This window comes from Thermobia domestica, chromosome 13, assembly GCF_964235325.1.
Source record: "Thermobia domestica chromosome 13, izTheDome1.hap1.1, whole genome shotgun sequence".
Taxonomy (NCBI): Eukaryota; Metazoa; Arthropoda; class Insecta; order Zygentoma; family Lepismatidae; genus Thermobia; species Thermobia domestica.
In genome coordinates this window covers 86,862,066-86,877,461 of record NC_137466.1, presented here as the reverse complement: position 1 = coordinate 86,877,461, position 15,396 = coordinate 86,862,066, and the positions used below count along the sequence as shown (strand labels likewise).

The 15,396-nt window shown below is 38.2% G+C and overlaps 1 protein-coding gene across 2 annotated transcripts in view; it reads right to left on the bottom strand.

Moving 5' to 3' along the window:
• The window catches only part of LOC145668296 (uncharacterized), a 259,797-nt gene that overhangs the window by 43,995 nt on the left and 200,406 nt on the right, over positions 1-15,396 (bottom strand). For both annotated transcript variants that reach the window (XM_081736022.1, XM_081736023.1), the window contains 3 exons: positions 14,107-14,703; positions 10,361-10,561; positions 7,869-7,982 (listed from right to left, as the gene is read on the bottom strand). In XM_081736022.1, the coding sequence (XP_081592148.1) occupies positions 7,869-7,982; positions 10,361-10,561; positions 14,107-14,703 (912 nt within the window). The remainder of the gene's footprint in view (positions 1-7,868; positions 7,983-10,360; positions 10,562-14,106; positions 14,704-15,396) is intronic.

Below are 15,396 nucleotides of genomic sequence, written 5' to 3'. Positions count from 1 at the left end.
GTGTGGGCTAGGCGAATCAAACGAAGGCTGTGTGGTAAAGGGGAGTGTCTAAGCAGACACACTACAGCAAGAGCATGTGAGTAGATGACTAATACTTTTGGTTCTAAAGGAAAATTGCAGCTCTCTCGTTTGGTAAAACATTAAAAGAGAACTCGCAGCGCAGCCCTTAATCCAACATAAACACCGTCCCTTAGCACAGATATAAAGTAGTTGCTTTCGAGAGTAATAGTTAGCTCTAAATTTTAATCTAAATCGTGATAACGAGTTCCATTATCCCCGAAGGAGGATTTCTCTCCACTAGTATAGGGTGGGCCATATTGATGGGAAATATTTCTATTTTAAATACTGTGAGCAGTAACAGACATGGGTATTTTTCATATAGCTTAACACGAAGTGTATAAGGATAGGAATTACTTATACATGTTTCTTTCATTATTGCACGGAATCATCGTAGTCTGGAACGCCGTTGAAAACGCGTATGTCGTAGAGGCGTTCTTCAGCAGTGGAAGTTCCATCATTACAGCACAACGGCGTTTCAAACATTTTAAGAAACGGGTGGCACCATCCTGAAAGGTCATAATGCGTGCTGTTCACAACTTCCGTGAAACCACAAACGCGAATAATAATTAAAAAAAAAAAAAAAAAAAAAAAAAAAACTTCTATGGGAGACTTCGAACATCGCGTAGTGCACAACCCTATAATGACACTTTCCGGAACGCTGGGAGACCTGAGGTCGATTGCCGGTGGGAGCTTATGTGGTTTGAATTCACGCTAATCAGTATGTACCAACTCATACAGCCTCGCTGCTTCAAGGGACGTTAAACTCAAAATCAACTCAACTCAACTCAACTTCCCGGGACGCTTCACCTCCAGATTCGGTGATATTCATTGGATACCCCGATCTAACTCCACCGGGCTATTTCCTATGGAGTTACCCATCAATGAACTGAAAGACAGCATCCATAGGAAGATAGCGCCCATCCGTGACGAAACCCTACGCCAAACTATGCTGAACGTGAGTATTAGAGCCAAAGAATGTTTTCGTCAAGGTAGTGAGCATCTTAGGGATATTACCCTCAAACACTGAACACAGTGCAAAACTCCTGTTCTTTGGCAATGTGTTCTCATAGTTGGTAATAAATGTTATGTTCAACATGTTCCAAAAATGCATTTTAAATGTTTCCCATCAATATGGCCCACCCTATATATACAGAGTAACATATTAGAAAACAATTAGGTAAAGAAAATAATTATGAAAAGTACTATTCTAACAGCTTCTTGGTATGATCGCTGAAATCTTTGAGAAATTGAAATATAAAACGAGCTTAACTAGCCTATGCAAAACTAAAAGAATTGTTTTCTTATTATTACGTAGGACCGGTGGTTCAGTGGTAGAGCACTTACTTCTGGTGCGTGGGATCCCTGGTTCGATCTCCGCTCAAGTAAGTTTGTGCTGGACAACATCGTGTCCGTGAGTTTTCTCAGGGCACTCTCTTTCCTCCCACTTTCTCATTCCACCAATTCTTCTATCATTCACTTGCCTTAATCATCGTCTATATATTATTGCATGACAATTTATTGATTCAACATCTGTATGCATTTTGCCTTCTATCTAATAGTAATAAGGCTCAATTCTCCAGATGGTATCAAGCATTGAATTTTAAATCCAATCTCAAATAATAATAATAATAATAATAATAATAATAATAATAATAATAATAATAATAATAATAATAATAATAATAATAATAATAATAATAATAATAATAGTAATAATAATAATAAAGTCAAAGCGTACTGAATAATACACGGAGTTTCTTCTATACGAGATACTATTCTTTCTTTCCCTTTTCGTTAAGGAGGGAAAGGGGGGAATCGAACAGAATATCCCGGGAGGATCAACACTCATAAAAAGCCAGTCATTATGTGACATGAGGAATTTTTGCGTCTTTTTCACTGCATAAATTGTTTCCATAATTACTGTCAAAACGACTAGTGTGAGCTTTTCTTTATCCTTCATTCTACCCGCTGCTAATATACCTGTGGTTGGGTGGAGGCACTCGTCATTTTTCATGACAAAAATTTTAATGGGTTACACAGAAAAATTTCCCATAACCTGGAGCAGCAGTCTATTATTTAGCAGTGGTTGGGCAGATGGTGTCCTCTAGTGTCTGAATTTTTTTATTCCTTTCTTTCTAAAGCGTAAAATTGTTTCGAGGGATGACTGCCTACCTACTCAATGTAAGTCCTCTTCTACGAAATCACCAGGACATAACAATGAATTATACAAAGAAAAGCTTTACAACATTAGTTATCATCAGCAGCACCAGTAACATTAAAGTCTCACGCGTTTGATTTCTACAAAATCTTTTAGTTCTAATTTATTTCGAAATAATTTAAATTTCTGTTTCTTTCTACAGGAATATCATGACGTCGTTCATATACTCGAATCATAATATTTCTCACTACTTCCTAGGTGATATTTACATCTTAATGAGGCAGTCTTACAAAAGTATTTGTCCAAAATGCTGTTCGTGCCTACAACACACTATATCCTACAGTACAATGATCATTTTTATCAATGGGGATATTCTCATATTCTTAACCCTTTTGTGGGCAGTGGGGAAGGATTCTACTAAATATGTCCTTATTTACTCTGGGAAACGTTATACCCAGCACAGGCATGAGTCTTTTTACATTGCAGGAATTGTAATTGCATTCGAACACTGACTTTTTTCTTTAGCTTGTCCTGCTTTACTAGGTAAGTATGCGAATGGTAGTTGATTACGTTTTTTTTCTTTCTTTTTTTTTCAACTTTTCGTCTGCAATACTTCTTTTCTTCCCTCAATACTGCACTCAAATATTGGCAGTGAACATAAAACAGTACGATATATAAAAGCAACAATCAGCATCAAAATATCAGCTCTTATTCATTGTATTTTATTCTTGTAAGAACGATTTTCATTGTGCATTCTGAAATAACATTTTATGTGAATTGACAGCGTTGGTATACACCAACGACTTGAGCTGCTACGTATATGGACCACAAACATGCTTTATCCTCTGCACACAACCCTTGAGATGTTTCATTTGTAAGGACCCATTATTCCTTGTCCCAGCAGTATAGCTGTTTACAATTGAATCATGTTACGGTAAACCATTGACGCCTGTTCATCGAAAAAAAAAAAAAAAAAAAAATGAAAACTTTGGTGGAAGGGTTTTGGTTATGTATATTACGTTGTCAGATAGCCAAGCAAAAATATCTAGATCCTAGAGGAGCAAGCGAATTTTGGGGGCGGGCACCATCGGTCCCTCAGGATCAACACCCATACTACAATCTAACCATATATCCAATAGCCGAGACGACTCAAACGTAAACCAGAAGAGGCATCATCCTACTACTTCTAGAAAAAAGTACCCCACGAAAGGGTTAATCGAAAACTGCACTCATGTCAAATGAACTGAATGTCTGAATGAAAAAGCAAAAATGATAAACTTGCTTCCATTTCGGCAGAATACAAACGAAGCTTATTTGCTTCCCAGATAGAAAACTTAATTCAATAAAATTTCTCTCATCTTACTCCTGGCACATTCAGCAATGAGCATTATCATAGGTGTCAAGACTTTTTTTTTAAGTTACACAAGTAATATATCGCATGATTTAACATATAAAGGTAACCAAGAAAGTTTTGTCGCTTTTTCACCCAACAACTTCGAACATCGATATGTCACCTACGACGTACCTGGAAGATTAAAAATAGTTCCCATCAGCATCGACGAACTTCAGCCAATGTTCTGGAAGGCCGTGGATTCCATTGCGGTGGAACTTGGTGGGCCGTAAAGCGAAGAAGGTATCAAGTGAATTTTGCACCTCTACTAAGGGTTTATACTTGCGTTCTCTAAGGTAACTGTCCAAGGAATGTAACAGGTGATAATCGGACGGTGCAATGTCCAGGGAGTATGGCGGATTCAATAGTATTTCCCACCCAAGGCGCAGAATGGTGTCCCGGGTCATTATAGCAGTGTGGGACTTAGCGTTTTCCTGTAACGGGAGGACCACTTTGCGATTCAGAAGTGCTGGCTCCAAAGCTTAGATATTTTTCTTGAACACGGCTCAACTGCTGACAGTACACAGTTGTATTGCTGCTCTGACCAGCTATTAGCAGTTCCCGATGCACCACCAAACACACAGAAGGACCTCTTCTGGTACTGTGCTGGTTTGGCTGTTTTGGAACAAGTTCATGAAACGCTAACCAATGATGACGGAACCGTGAAGCTTCGTACAGGACCCACTTCTCATCACATATCAACATCCTGTCCAGAAATGGCTCCTTCCTCAGCCGAGACAGCAAAGAAACACAGGTGTTTGCTTCCGTTGCCTTCTGGCGCGGAGTCAAATCATGTGGAACTCATCGACCCAACTTGTAGTGCTTCCCAAGTTGATGGAAGTGCTGCCGAATGGTTTCTCCACTCACAATGAATTGTGGTCCCAGTTCCTCACATGTGCGGCCACTGTTCGCCGCAATTGCTGCCTGAAGATCTTCATTTTATACATGTCTTCCAGCACATGGGGTGTCTTCGAGTATTTCGTCACCGTCCTTAAACTTCTTAAACCACCGCTGCACTGTCCGCGTAGTCACGAAACCCTCACAAAAGGTCTGGCATATCTCCTGCCCCACTGCAGTGGCGTTTCACCCGTTTGAACTCGTACAGCATACACGCCCTTACGACGCTCTGTGGAGGTCCATGTTCACTCTGTCCTTACGGAAGTTCACGGTGTAACTGAACTGCCACAACCAGGTAGTATGTTGGACATAGATGTTCATTTTACTCCCACCTCACTCACCCTCACCCTCGCAGTGGCAGTTGGCCCTCGCCCTCGTTCACCCTCGCCCTCGCAGTGCTGGAAACTTGTCCTCGCCCTCTCGAAGGAAGTTGTACATCACCCTCGCGCACCCTTGCCCTCGCAGTGAAAGTTGGCTTTCGCCCTCGCGAGGATGGTTGTCCATCGCACTCTCTCGCCCTCGCTCCCGTACTGAAAACTTCTCCTTGCCCTCGCGAAGGGAGTTGCCCATCGCCCTCGCCCCCATATCATTGAGGGCGAAGTTATTTGAGAGTGAGGAAGCCCTGGCGAAGTCCTCCCTCGTGAGGATCAGATCCTCAATTTTCGAGACTATTTGCTGAATTATTTCCTTAACATACATCCTAAACAAAGAAAATTAAGCATACCATCGTGTAACTTACTACGGATCACCTAAAATGGAACAAATCATTGACTACTTCACGCTGCGGGACCCCAGGTTCCCAACTAACCTGCATATATATTGCATATACTATACTGTCCCAAGACATACATTGTATATATATATATATATATATATATATATATATATATATATATATATATATATATATATATATATATATATATATATATATATATGTGTGTGTGTGTGTGTGTGTGTGTGTGTGTGTCTTTGAGCATATAACACTTGGTTTTGGTGCAAGAAGATATAAAAACACAAAGAAATCGCACAGAGACTATACCATCCGAGTGTTCATGGATGTATTATATCACTTAATATCTATTTTTACAACTGAAGTTGGAAACGTAAAGAAATAAACTAGTACTCAATTAACTTCAGAACATATTGCTTGGTTCCAGAAACTTAATACAAACTATTCATTTTATAATTAAGCGCGAGCCAAATTGAGAGAACTCAGCCCGAGCACGAGCCCAGTTCAAAGAAAGGTGCCCGAGCCCGAGTGAATGCGAGCCCAGTTGTGAGAAGTGAGGGCGAACCCATTGCAAACTGACCATCTATGAAAAAAAAAAAAAGTCATTCCGTCAAGTCTTTTTAAATCTGACTCTTTAAACATGACAGTGTAGACACTTTTTATCCAAAAAGTCTCTACCACAGGCAGGGCAACAATGAGGCACACTTGCTTTTAAACGTAGAGCTATTTCTATCCGGAAACATTTATGAGAAACATGCAAATATTATATTCATTTGCATTATTATTTTTAATAATTATGCGGAAGTACACAAGAGAAATTGTCTACTGCAATTAAATGAAAGGAAGAATGTGACCAATCTATAATCTTGCTATGACATCAACTTTTCATCTAGGGGACATGGCAAATCTTATTTTAATACATATTATATTCCTACAAAATGGTCAAAGACCAAATTCAAAATAGTTGTTAAGGAAGCTTGTCCTCCTCCCTCGCGTGCCCTCGTTCTCGCGAAGGAAATTGTTCCTCGCCCTCGCGCACCCTCGCCCTCGTTTTGGGAATTTCTCCTCGCCCTCGCTGTCGAAACTTGTCCGCGCCCTCGGTCACCCTCGCCCTCACAGTGACAGTTGGCCCTCGCCCTCGCAGTGACATTTAGTCCTCGCCCTCGTTTACCCTTGCCCTCGCGAAGATAGTTCTCCATCGCCCTCGCTCGCCCACGCCCTCGTGTTGGGAATTTCTCCTCGCCATCGCTGTTGAAACTTGTCCTCGCCCTCGCGTCATTGTGGGCGAGGGAATTTGAAGATGAGGATACCCTCGAGAGGGCCACCCTCGCGAGGGTGAACATCTCTGATGTTGGATATACCCACACCAACAACTGACCTTCGCCTTATCTCCATTCGCACTCAACGCACGGTATGAGAGCCAATGGAACGGAGACCTAAACAAAAAGCGATAGAACTTTCTTGCTTACCTTTATAAATTGTTATTCTTCATTCTTCCAGGCTTTTGATAATTTCGGAGCATATTTCAAGGAAATTTCTCTACAAGTAAGAAGCATATTATTCCAGACATCTTCACCGTCTTCCTATTTGCTTAGATTCAAGTACAGAAATAGATTTGGATTTGTGTCATTTTATTTATTAATAAATTTATTACTACGAAACATTTGCTTTTAGACAAATTACAATCAATCACATTCCAGACCAGATTGGGATTTTTAGAAGAGTAGTGAACCATGAAATAAAAGGAAACACATCAGCTTTAGATGTGAGAAAACAGAACGAAGTTTTATCGTTTATGGGCTACAGAGACTTCCAATTGTAGATAATTTGTGCTCTACTATATAATCTACTGTGATGTCAGTCATCATATTAAACAGCTGCATAAATTTACCAGATAACAGTCTATGTACTCTAAAAGAGAACACCACCCTCTTTACACCAATATGTAATTAATAAATTGACTCATTAAAATAATAATAACTCAAGATGTGTTCGACGATCTGATTCTTTGTTCAGAAAGAAAACAGCTACAAATCAATGGTTTATTTCCACAAGAAAGAAAGAAAGAAAGAAAGAAAAAAAACGGTAGTTTGTTTGTGCTATCTTGGGCGCACTGTTTCTCACTCCCTTCTTTGAATTGGAAAGAAAGAAAATTTGGAACTTTCAAACAACTGAACTTATTCTACTAAGAAATTAACATCAAAATGAAATCTGATTAGCTCCTAGGTTTCAACTTCTCGTTTTCTTGTAAACATTGTGACCTGCTCCATTCATTCTTTCTCTCCCACATACTCACTTTAGTCCGAAGATATTTTAACTACCGAAGTTAAAACAGATATAATGTACGCATAACAAACCTTCCACAAAAAAGTGATAACTGTTAGACAGCTATGAATAGTCTATATTCAGTAGGAAGGCTGTTCCCAAAAGGCATACACCAAAGAAAGAGAGAAAACAGTCGGCTTCTTTGACAGTGATTTGGGAGAGTCCGCAAGACTGCAAACGGATGAACTGAAACTCACAACGCATAAAGGAATGAAGCATTGCTATTCTAATTAAATCTAACATCCCGTGAATTAAACGAAAGAAAAGAATTCAAAAAGAATGGGAGGAAAATGTTGATACTTTACCTGACCATATTTGGCAGCACTGTGTAACAACGATCGCTCTCCATCTCTTGTTCCAAGCTTTTCTCGAGCTTTGGTGTTATTCACCAGCCATTCGATGCATGAGACTCGTCCGTACTACAACAATAATAAAACGATTATTAAAATAGCGAATTACAACTTGCTATACGTATAATATATACAAATGCTCGTTCCATGCATTAGGATATTCACTTGTGCACTAAAAGAATTGTATCTGGATTTATCACCAAGTATTACATTACACTTATTTTTCTGGAGAATTAACTTCGTAATAGTTATAAGGTTACCATTCTGTTCAGTGCAATCTTTTTTTTTTTTTTTTTTTTTTTTTCAATGGAATTGCATGCTGAACAAATATACTAATTTGAACAAATGTACTAATCTTTGGAAGAAGATTAAGTACTAATCTTCTCCGTTACTTCCTCTCAAATTTCAAGGAAACCTTGTGAGAAAAGTATCGATATTTGAGCACATTAGATAGTAAATGGAACAAAAAGTAGTTTCAATCACTTTATTGTTCTACTTGAAGATAATAGTACTGAACGAAAAGCTTCACAACTTACAAACTCAGAACTCAGCAATTTAATAACACTACTCTACAACTTAGATTGGTTTACCTTCGCATCTTCTTAAAAATACATATAATTCTACGGCAATCGAGAATGTACTTATTCATTGTACATGTTCTAGTTTAATTCAATTTCAACGCAATAAGCCAAAGCAGAAAACAAGGCTTGGGATTTGAGTTCCATTATCCTATGATGAACACCAAGGTTGGTATTTCTCTTATTACGCATACTTGAACAAATTCTCAGCATTGTGCACAAGATTACTGGCACAATTCTTCACCGTCACGGAGGCCATAATAAAGTTTTCCAATATATGAAGAACTGAAAGTTCGAATGCGTACCCTCCATGCACAACCGCTAGGAATTGTACTGTATTCTGTAACTTATAATCTGGGTTAAAGAAAGAAAAAATACAGTATTATATTCCAAGAAACATTTATTCTAAATATATAAGATATGAACATTTTAAGCGCCGTTGAGAAACTGTGACAGTGCACATACTTATTTATTAACTATCATATATGATATCCACTTACTAATTTCTTTATTTTTCCATTTTATTAAATGATAGATTTGGCCACAGTCATTCCCAGGAGTCGCATACTCCATTCCTTCATTATATTTCTATACTCTGTACTTTAGTGTTAAAAAAAATCCATATGCCAGCTTCCCTCTGTCTTCGTATAGCTTTCTCGTCCTCTGTCCACTAAAAGGGATAATGTTTCAGTTGCCACTCAGCCATACCAACAGTCCTCTGATTTGCTTTCAAGCATCCATTTTAAAATGTTCAATTATGCCTCAACCAACAGAAACAAAGGCGATAATGTTTTAGCAGAGTTTTCTACATGTTTAAAGAAAAAGTCGTAACAAACAGACACAATTAGAAAGTTCTGGAAAAGGTGAAGGCTAGTGGTCAGTGTTAAGATAATTGTTTTAAGTGCAATTTTATCAGTCATAATGAACAGGATCTCATTTAAATCTAAAAAGATGAACGTGCTGGTCGATAGTGCGTTAGTACGATTAATTAGTAACAAGATAGTGCAACTACCATCATAAACAACATCGTGGTAATATCAAAGTAACGAAATAGCAATCAAGTCAAAGTGAACACTAATCGTCTTATGGACTATAGCGTTGACGTGTGGGAGATGGACGCCTAATGAAATGTAAACACACTGGACAGATGCGAAGACAAACGACGTGATACATTATGAAACACAAATTGTTCGTGTCATCTAATCAGAATCAAACAGGAGATCAACGGGACTTAGTGAGGGAGTGAACAGATCGCATACAATATACTCGTACAATCGAGTGCCTAATGGATGGCCAAAGCCTTAATTTCCAAAAGTGAACTTTGCTTCGTTATCTTTACTAATAAAAATAACAAAATATTGCCACATTATGTGTAAGCCTAAGGCCGTCACCAAAGTTCTTTAATTACATAATGTAATTAGCCGGGAACATCTTGTACATTATATTTACCTCATACTCTACAAAGTTTTAAAAAGTGACTTACCTATACTTCCTCAAATTTTATTTATATTCCGTATTTTGCCCAATCACAAGGGGAAGTTCAAGTTTCGACTTCTCTGTTTTCATAAAAATGGGATTAGCCAGACCACTGTTGCGATAATCAGTATAATGTGATGTACAGCAACACGTTATATTTTCAATATCACTGAATCATGCAACGAATTAAAAATCTCACATTTTTTGCCTTTCATTATGTTACTTTATATCACATCATGGCGTAGTAATTCATATTTCTTTCTTATTTCCTCTTATTGTAAAAGTCTGTAAATAAACAAACCTGTATCTACCCTATTTGGCCACTCCTACGAACTTTTTTTGTCCAAAAATTATAAATGGTAATAATTAACACTGATATATACAGCTACTTACCTTTACAGCACAAGTAACAGGTGTTAAGCCACTGCGATTTTCATCGTGTAAAGCGCCTTCCAATTGACCACCACAGGAGCTACAGAGCCACGCTAGAGCTGCTTGGTGGCCGTAAGAAGCAAGGATATGTAATAGATTGTTGCCATGATGGTCCGACAGATTTCGAATTAAAGTGGGACCCATATCCTGGAGTGCATTTTTCTGAAAGACAATGACAGTACGTATATTAATGGTCTCTTTCAACATTTTTAACTCAGTGCATTTCCTCTAAAGAAATCAAAATTAAAGTCACTCAATGACACCTCAGATAGTGGGATAGCTTACCGGAAAAATATTTTACTTCCGGATGCCAGTGCGTTCTTCTCAGGGAAGTAAGTGTAGATCACGAGAAATCGAAAAAGGCTGGGACACAGGTTTTCCCTGGCCGCAGGTGAGCGTCACAGCAATTTTTCAAGATGGCCATCATGTAAGAATACGTGAAAGTGTAAATCAAGTTATGAAGTATTCCACAAGACCAATATTAGTATCTACTTACTGGTTTTTGAGGTCACTGAGTTGATTGGAATAGTTTTTTTTAATCTGTCACATACATGCTTGAGTGCTCGAAGCACCCATTTCCTCAAGATGGACGATCTGTAACACCTCGAGTGGATGTAAATCATACAGAAAGTGTCTTAAATAGAGATGTTGATGTCAATTTATATTTATCACTGAGTCTATTGAAATAGTTTTTGAAACTGAAGACGTATGCTTGACTGCCGGAAGCCGACATTTTTTAATATGACCGTCCTGCAATATCCACCGAGGGTGTATATCCGGAAGAAAAAAGTCCTAAAAGTGTGAAACTGGTGTCTAATAAGTTTTCGAGGTGGCTAGGTTCATTAGAACAGCTTCTGAAATCGTCGTATAAGTCCTTTATAATCTGTCATTTCCCAAGATTAATATACCTCGGGACCAACTACTGTCTTAAAGCAACTTTCCCAGGAAGTTCAGTAACACCATCTCTACGTTGAGGGAACTTATTATAGCACAACTTTATTGCCTCCATACAGATCAAGATACCTTCATTAGAACTATTTTCCAATAGCATAGAGTGGTTTGTCTCCCGTGGCTATTTAGCTTTGATATTGCAGTAATGATTGCATCCGAGGAAGCAGCATACTATGATTCTTTGGAATTTTACAAGAGCACGGATGCTTAGCGAAAAATGATAAAAAGGAGATTCGAGTATCTACATTTTCATTTTCTTTACTTGAAATGCAAGTGAATGCAATGAATCAAGGCTGTACGACTCTCAGGATTGAATACGGAAATAGGTATTATGCAAGGATTGATACACGAATTATCTGATTATGGATCACTTTTATGGTTACTTATAGGTCATACAGAACTTTTAAGCAGCTTCCCAGTCAAGCTTTAATCCCACTACGTACTAGCGAAATTTTCAGCATTTGGCTTGTCACTAGTATGACGAGGTTGCTGTTTAATTATTATGCTAGAACAATGAAAAGACCCATTGGACGTGGATGATGATGGATTATGTTCGCCATAAGACATTACTAACACTTGTTGAAGTAGGTCATATGATACACAGATCCTTAACTCGCTTAGTTGATCTATGATAGCTTTTTCCTGATGATACTGCTCAGCATGAGTCCCACATACAGAAAAAGCGGGGATTCACTCTAAGAAACAGCATGCACGCTGCATATTCGTTTTTCTGTCTTTCTTTACACTGTTGAATTGTATTAGCTGGACTATCGACAGAAGCGCTAAGTGTCTCACGTTGGTTTGAGATAATGCATCAGTGCTTTGCCCCTTAAGAACCATATGCATGAAGCTGAGTAAAACGGTTGGGACGCAATATGCTGGAGTAAGTTCTGTATAAAAAATTTTGTGAAATTTAGAAAAATTGTCAAATAATTTACTACGTAAAATTGCTTTTGCATGTGTTGAACACATCCCACCGCTGAAATTAATGAAGGTTCACGCACCATTAATAGCATCGCTAACATTCTCCTCGAAGCTCAGGATCAGTTCTCGACCATTTATATCACATCTCAGTCCTGGAACAAAGGAAAGGACGCTTTTTTCTGAAAGAGTTCGTTCTATTTCATGCTTTTTGTTGTTCTTGTGCAGATATCCTGCTAGATGATCTAACACGGCTGAGAAATTTTACGTTAACACAGCTTCTGGTATTCAGATTCTAATGCGACTATATCAGTTGAAGTCATTTTATCAAAATATGTTCATCTTGAAGATTTATTGCATGATTATGGAAGGTTGGACAAATGTCCAGGAGACGAAGAACTGGATCACGTTGCTATACAAGTAATCTGCGGTTAAAATGTTTTCGGCCTACCGGGCTTTCCAAGCTGTAACACCACCTGGCAGCTATTAGCTGTCATATTTGTTGTGGATCTTTAGTGACATTTGACATTATTTTGAACGAGGCTTTGGAAGAAATTACCGTCTCTCATAAAAAAAATATCTTGCGAACAGTTCCCTGCAAGGCACTGTGCTGAGCAAGAATAACAAAAATTTTGGTCACATTAGTGCGGCCATAGGTAGTTGGACTGGTGAGTGGAAATAGTTTATTTTCGCTCTGGGAAAATATGGGTAAGCTCCAGTTTACAGCGGGGCCTGGGATGAAATTTAACGAAACCGTATTTCTGTTTCTTTTGACATATTAATTGGACTCCTTGTTTATCACGCTAGTGATGAGAATCAAACCTAAAAACATAGACAGTTAATACTGTCCCGCTTTTTGCCCGTCTTCCCATCAAAAAGGAACACTCTTTCTTGAGAATATTGCACTCTAACTCTTCTAACATTCATTGATTGGTTTGGTGATCAGCATCCCATTCAACACTAAGGTGGACGGGACTTAAGGCATTGACTTACAGCTTAACGTGGGATCCGAATTACATAAGATATCACCAGAAATTAAACTCGGGTCTCCTGTTCTGAATCTAGCATGTATATATGCTACGGTTTATATTAGTAGTGCCTTCTTTCAGTAATTATATTAATAGTGAAATATTACTAATTGAACTATAACAATAAGACGTGCATTGAACTTGTCTCGAAGGAACGTGGTTTTAAACATAAAAATGTTTAATTAGTCTCTACTGAGTTGAGAGACACTAGCGAGAAAATAATCAACACTGGGGCTAACAAATAAAGTATTCTTTGTCATTTTTCACTTTCTCTCGTGGTTTTCTGAAGATAATTAAAGACAATCATATTTAAATAAGGACACGTCAAGGAAATAGTGGTACCACAAAATGCACAAAGAAAGAATCGCAAAATACACAGTACTTGAAAGAAAGAAGTAGCAAACTCCGGTCTAAAAAGCCATCATTGATGGTGATGGGAGTCAATGTGCTGACCACATCATCCCAAAGGTATAAGTGACACAAGCCAGCTGGTAGGCCTTGTTCCCTAAGAGCTGTTGCATCAGAAGTTTATTTTAGTTTTTGGAATATCTGAACTATTCAAGAATATACGTACATTTTAAAGCTAAATCTTGCACTAACTTTGTAATTAAGGTAAAATCCATTAAATAGTCAAACTTCAGCGGTAACATTTTGTGTTAACCCGACTTGGACAAATCAGTTCAGACATACCAGATGTAACTTGAACATTAAACATATTGGAAGTAAAAATAATGGAAGTTTGAAAATACATGTTTCATGACCGATATTTTAATAGCTGAGTATCATTATGTTAAGAGCCAATCTTACCAGTTTATCCAGATTTCCTCTCTTCGCCACATCGAATATCTTTCGAATCCAATCTGGAGTACGACCTCTATACGATCGATGATGTGTGTCTTCAAGACTATGTCGCCCTCGCTTTCCCGTTCCACAAGCAAGAAGATCCACATCGGCGGGTTTTGAACCCATGGACACGCCTCTCCGCTTTTCAAGAGGAGGTGGTGGAGGTGGAGGAGGTTGTTGATGTTCTTGCAGTTGCTGCAAATGAGATTCCGATCGTCGTGACTTGGAACGATTTCGTCCAGCGGAGGAATGGCTTCCGGAAGTGGACTGGGCAACGGCAGCAGGAGTTGTTGATGCTATAGTTGTCGTCGTGGTCGTTGTTGTAACCAATTCGTGGGCCAGTCCACTCAGTGTCTCTATGATGGACACTGTCTTTACACTTGGCTTCTGCATCGGCCGTATCCTGTGAGGCTTCAGACTTAGCGGCAAATCATACAAGGCATGTAAAGTCGCTAATTGAGCCTCATCCAGGCGGTATTCCTCAATCATCTCTCGTCGAAGATTCTGCGAGGATTGAGGTGCCTGCCAGTGTTTGGTGCTTCGTCCCAGTGTGGACTCGCCCTAAGAATAGATAAGAAAAAGTAGTCAGTAACTTTATTTCGATTATATAACATCTTACACTAACATACACTAGGGTTTAAATTAGGCATAGCTATAGCTATAATTATATATAATTATTTGGATATTATAAGACCATGGACATTTCCTTTCTGAGCAAAAGTTATAATTTAATGATAGCATCGTGTAGAAGTAGTCTTCAATAGTACACATACCAAAAATTTCACAAGAATATTTCTTAGTTACGGAGATACAACGCTTTAAACAATGCAAAAATGCACTGCTACGTCACGGCAACGGAAACAAGCCTTTTGGCGTGACGACTTATATCGGTTTCCCCCTCTGAGCTATATCAGGGAATTCTTTTATATTGCAGTTTCTTACTGTAAACTACAAATAAATTTAGTTGAACAGTGACAGTAAAAGTGACTAAATAAGTAAAATACTGCATATCAAAATAACATGTTTATAAGATCCTAGTTTAAAATACGATAAAAATGATCTGTAATGTTATATCATTACAAATATTTTAGACACACATCAGCAGGATTATTTTATTATATTATTAGACCAGAAACAGTAGGACTCTAACTAATATACCAATTCAAATTAAAAATATTGATGATCACGCACATATTGAGCATAAGCCACCATGTTACAGCTACAAATAGTTATTCTTTATTTTCAAAATTTAGC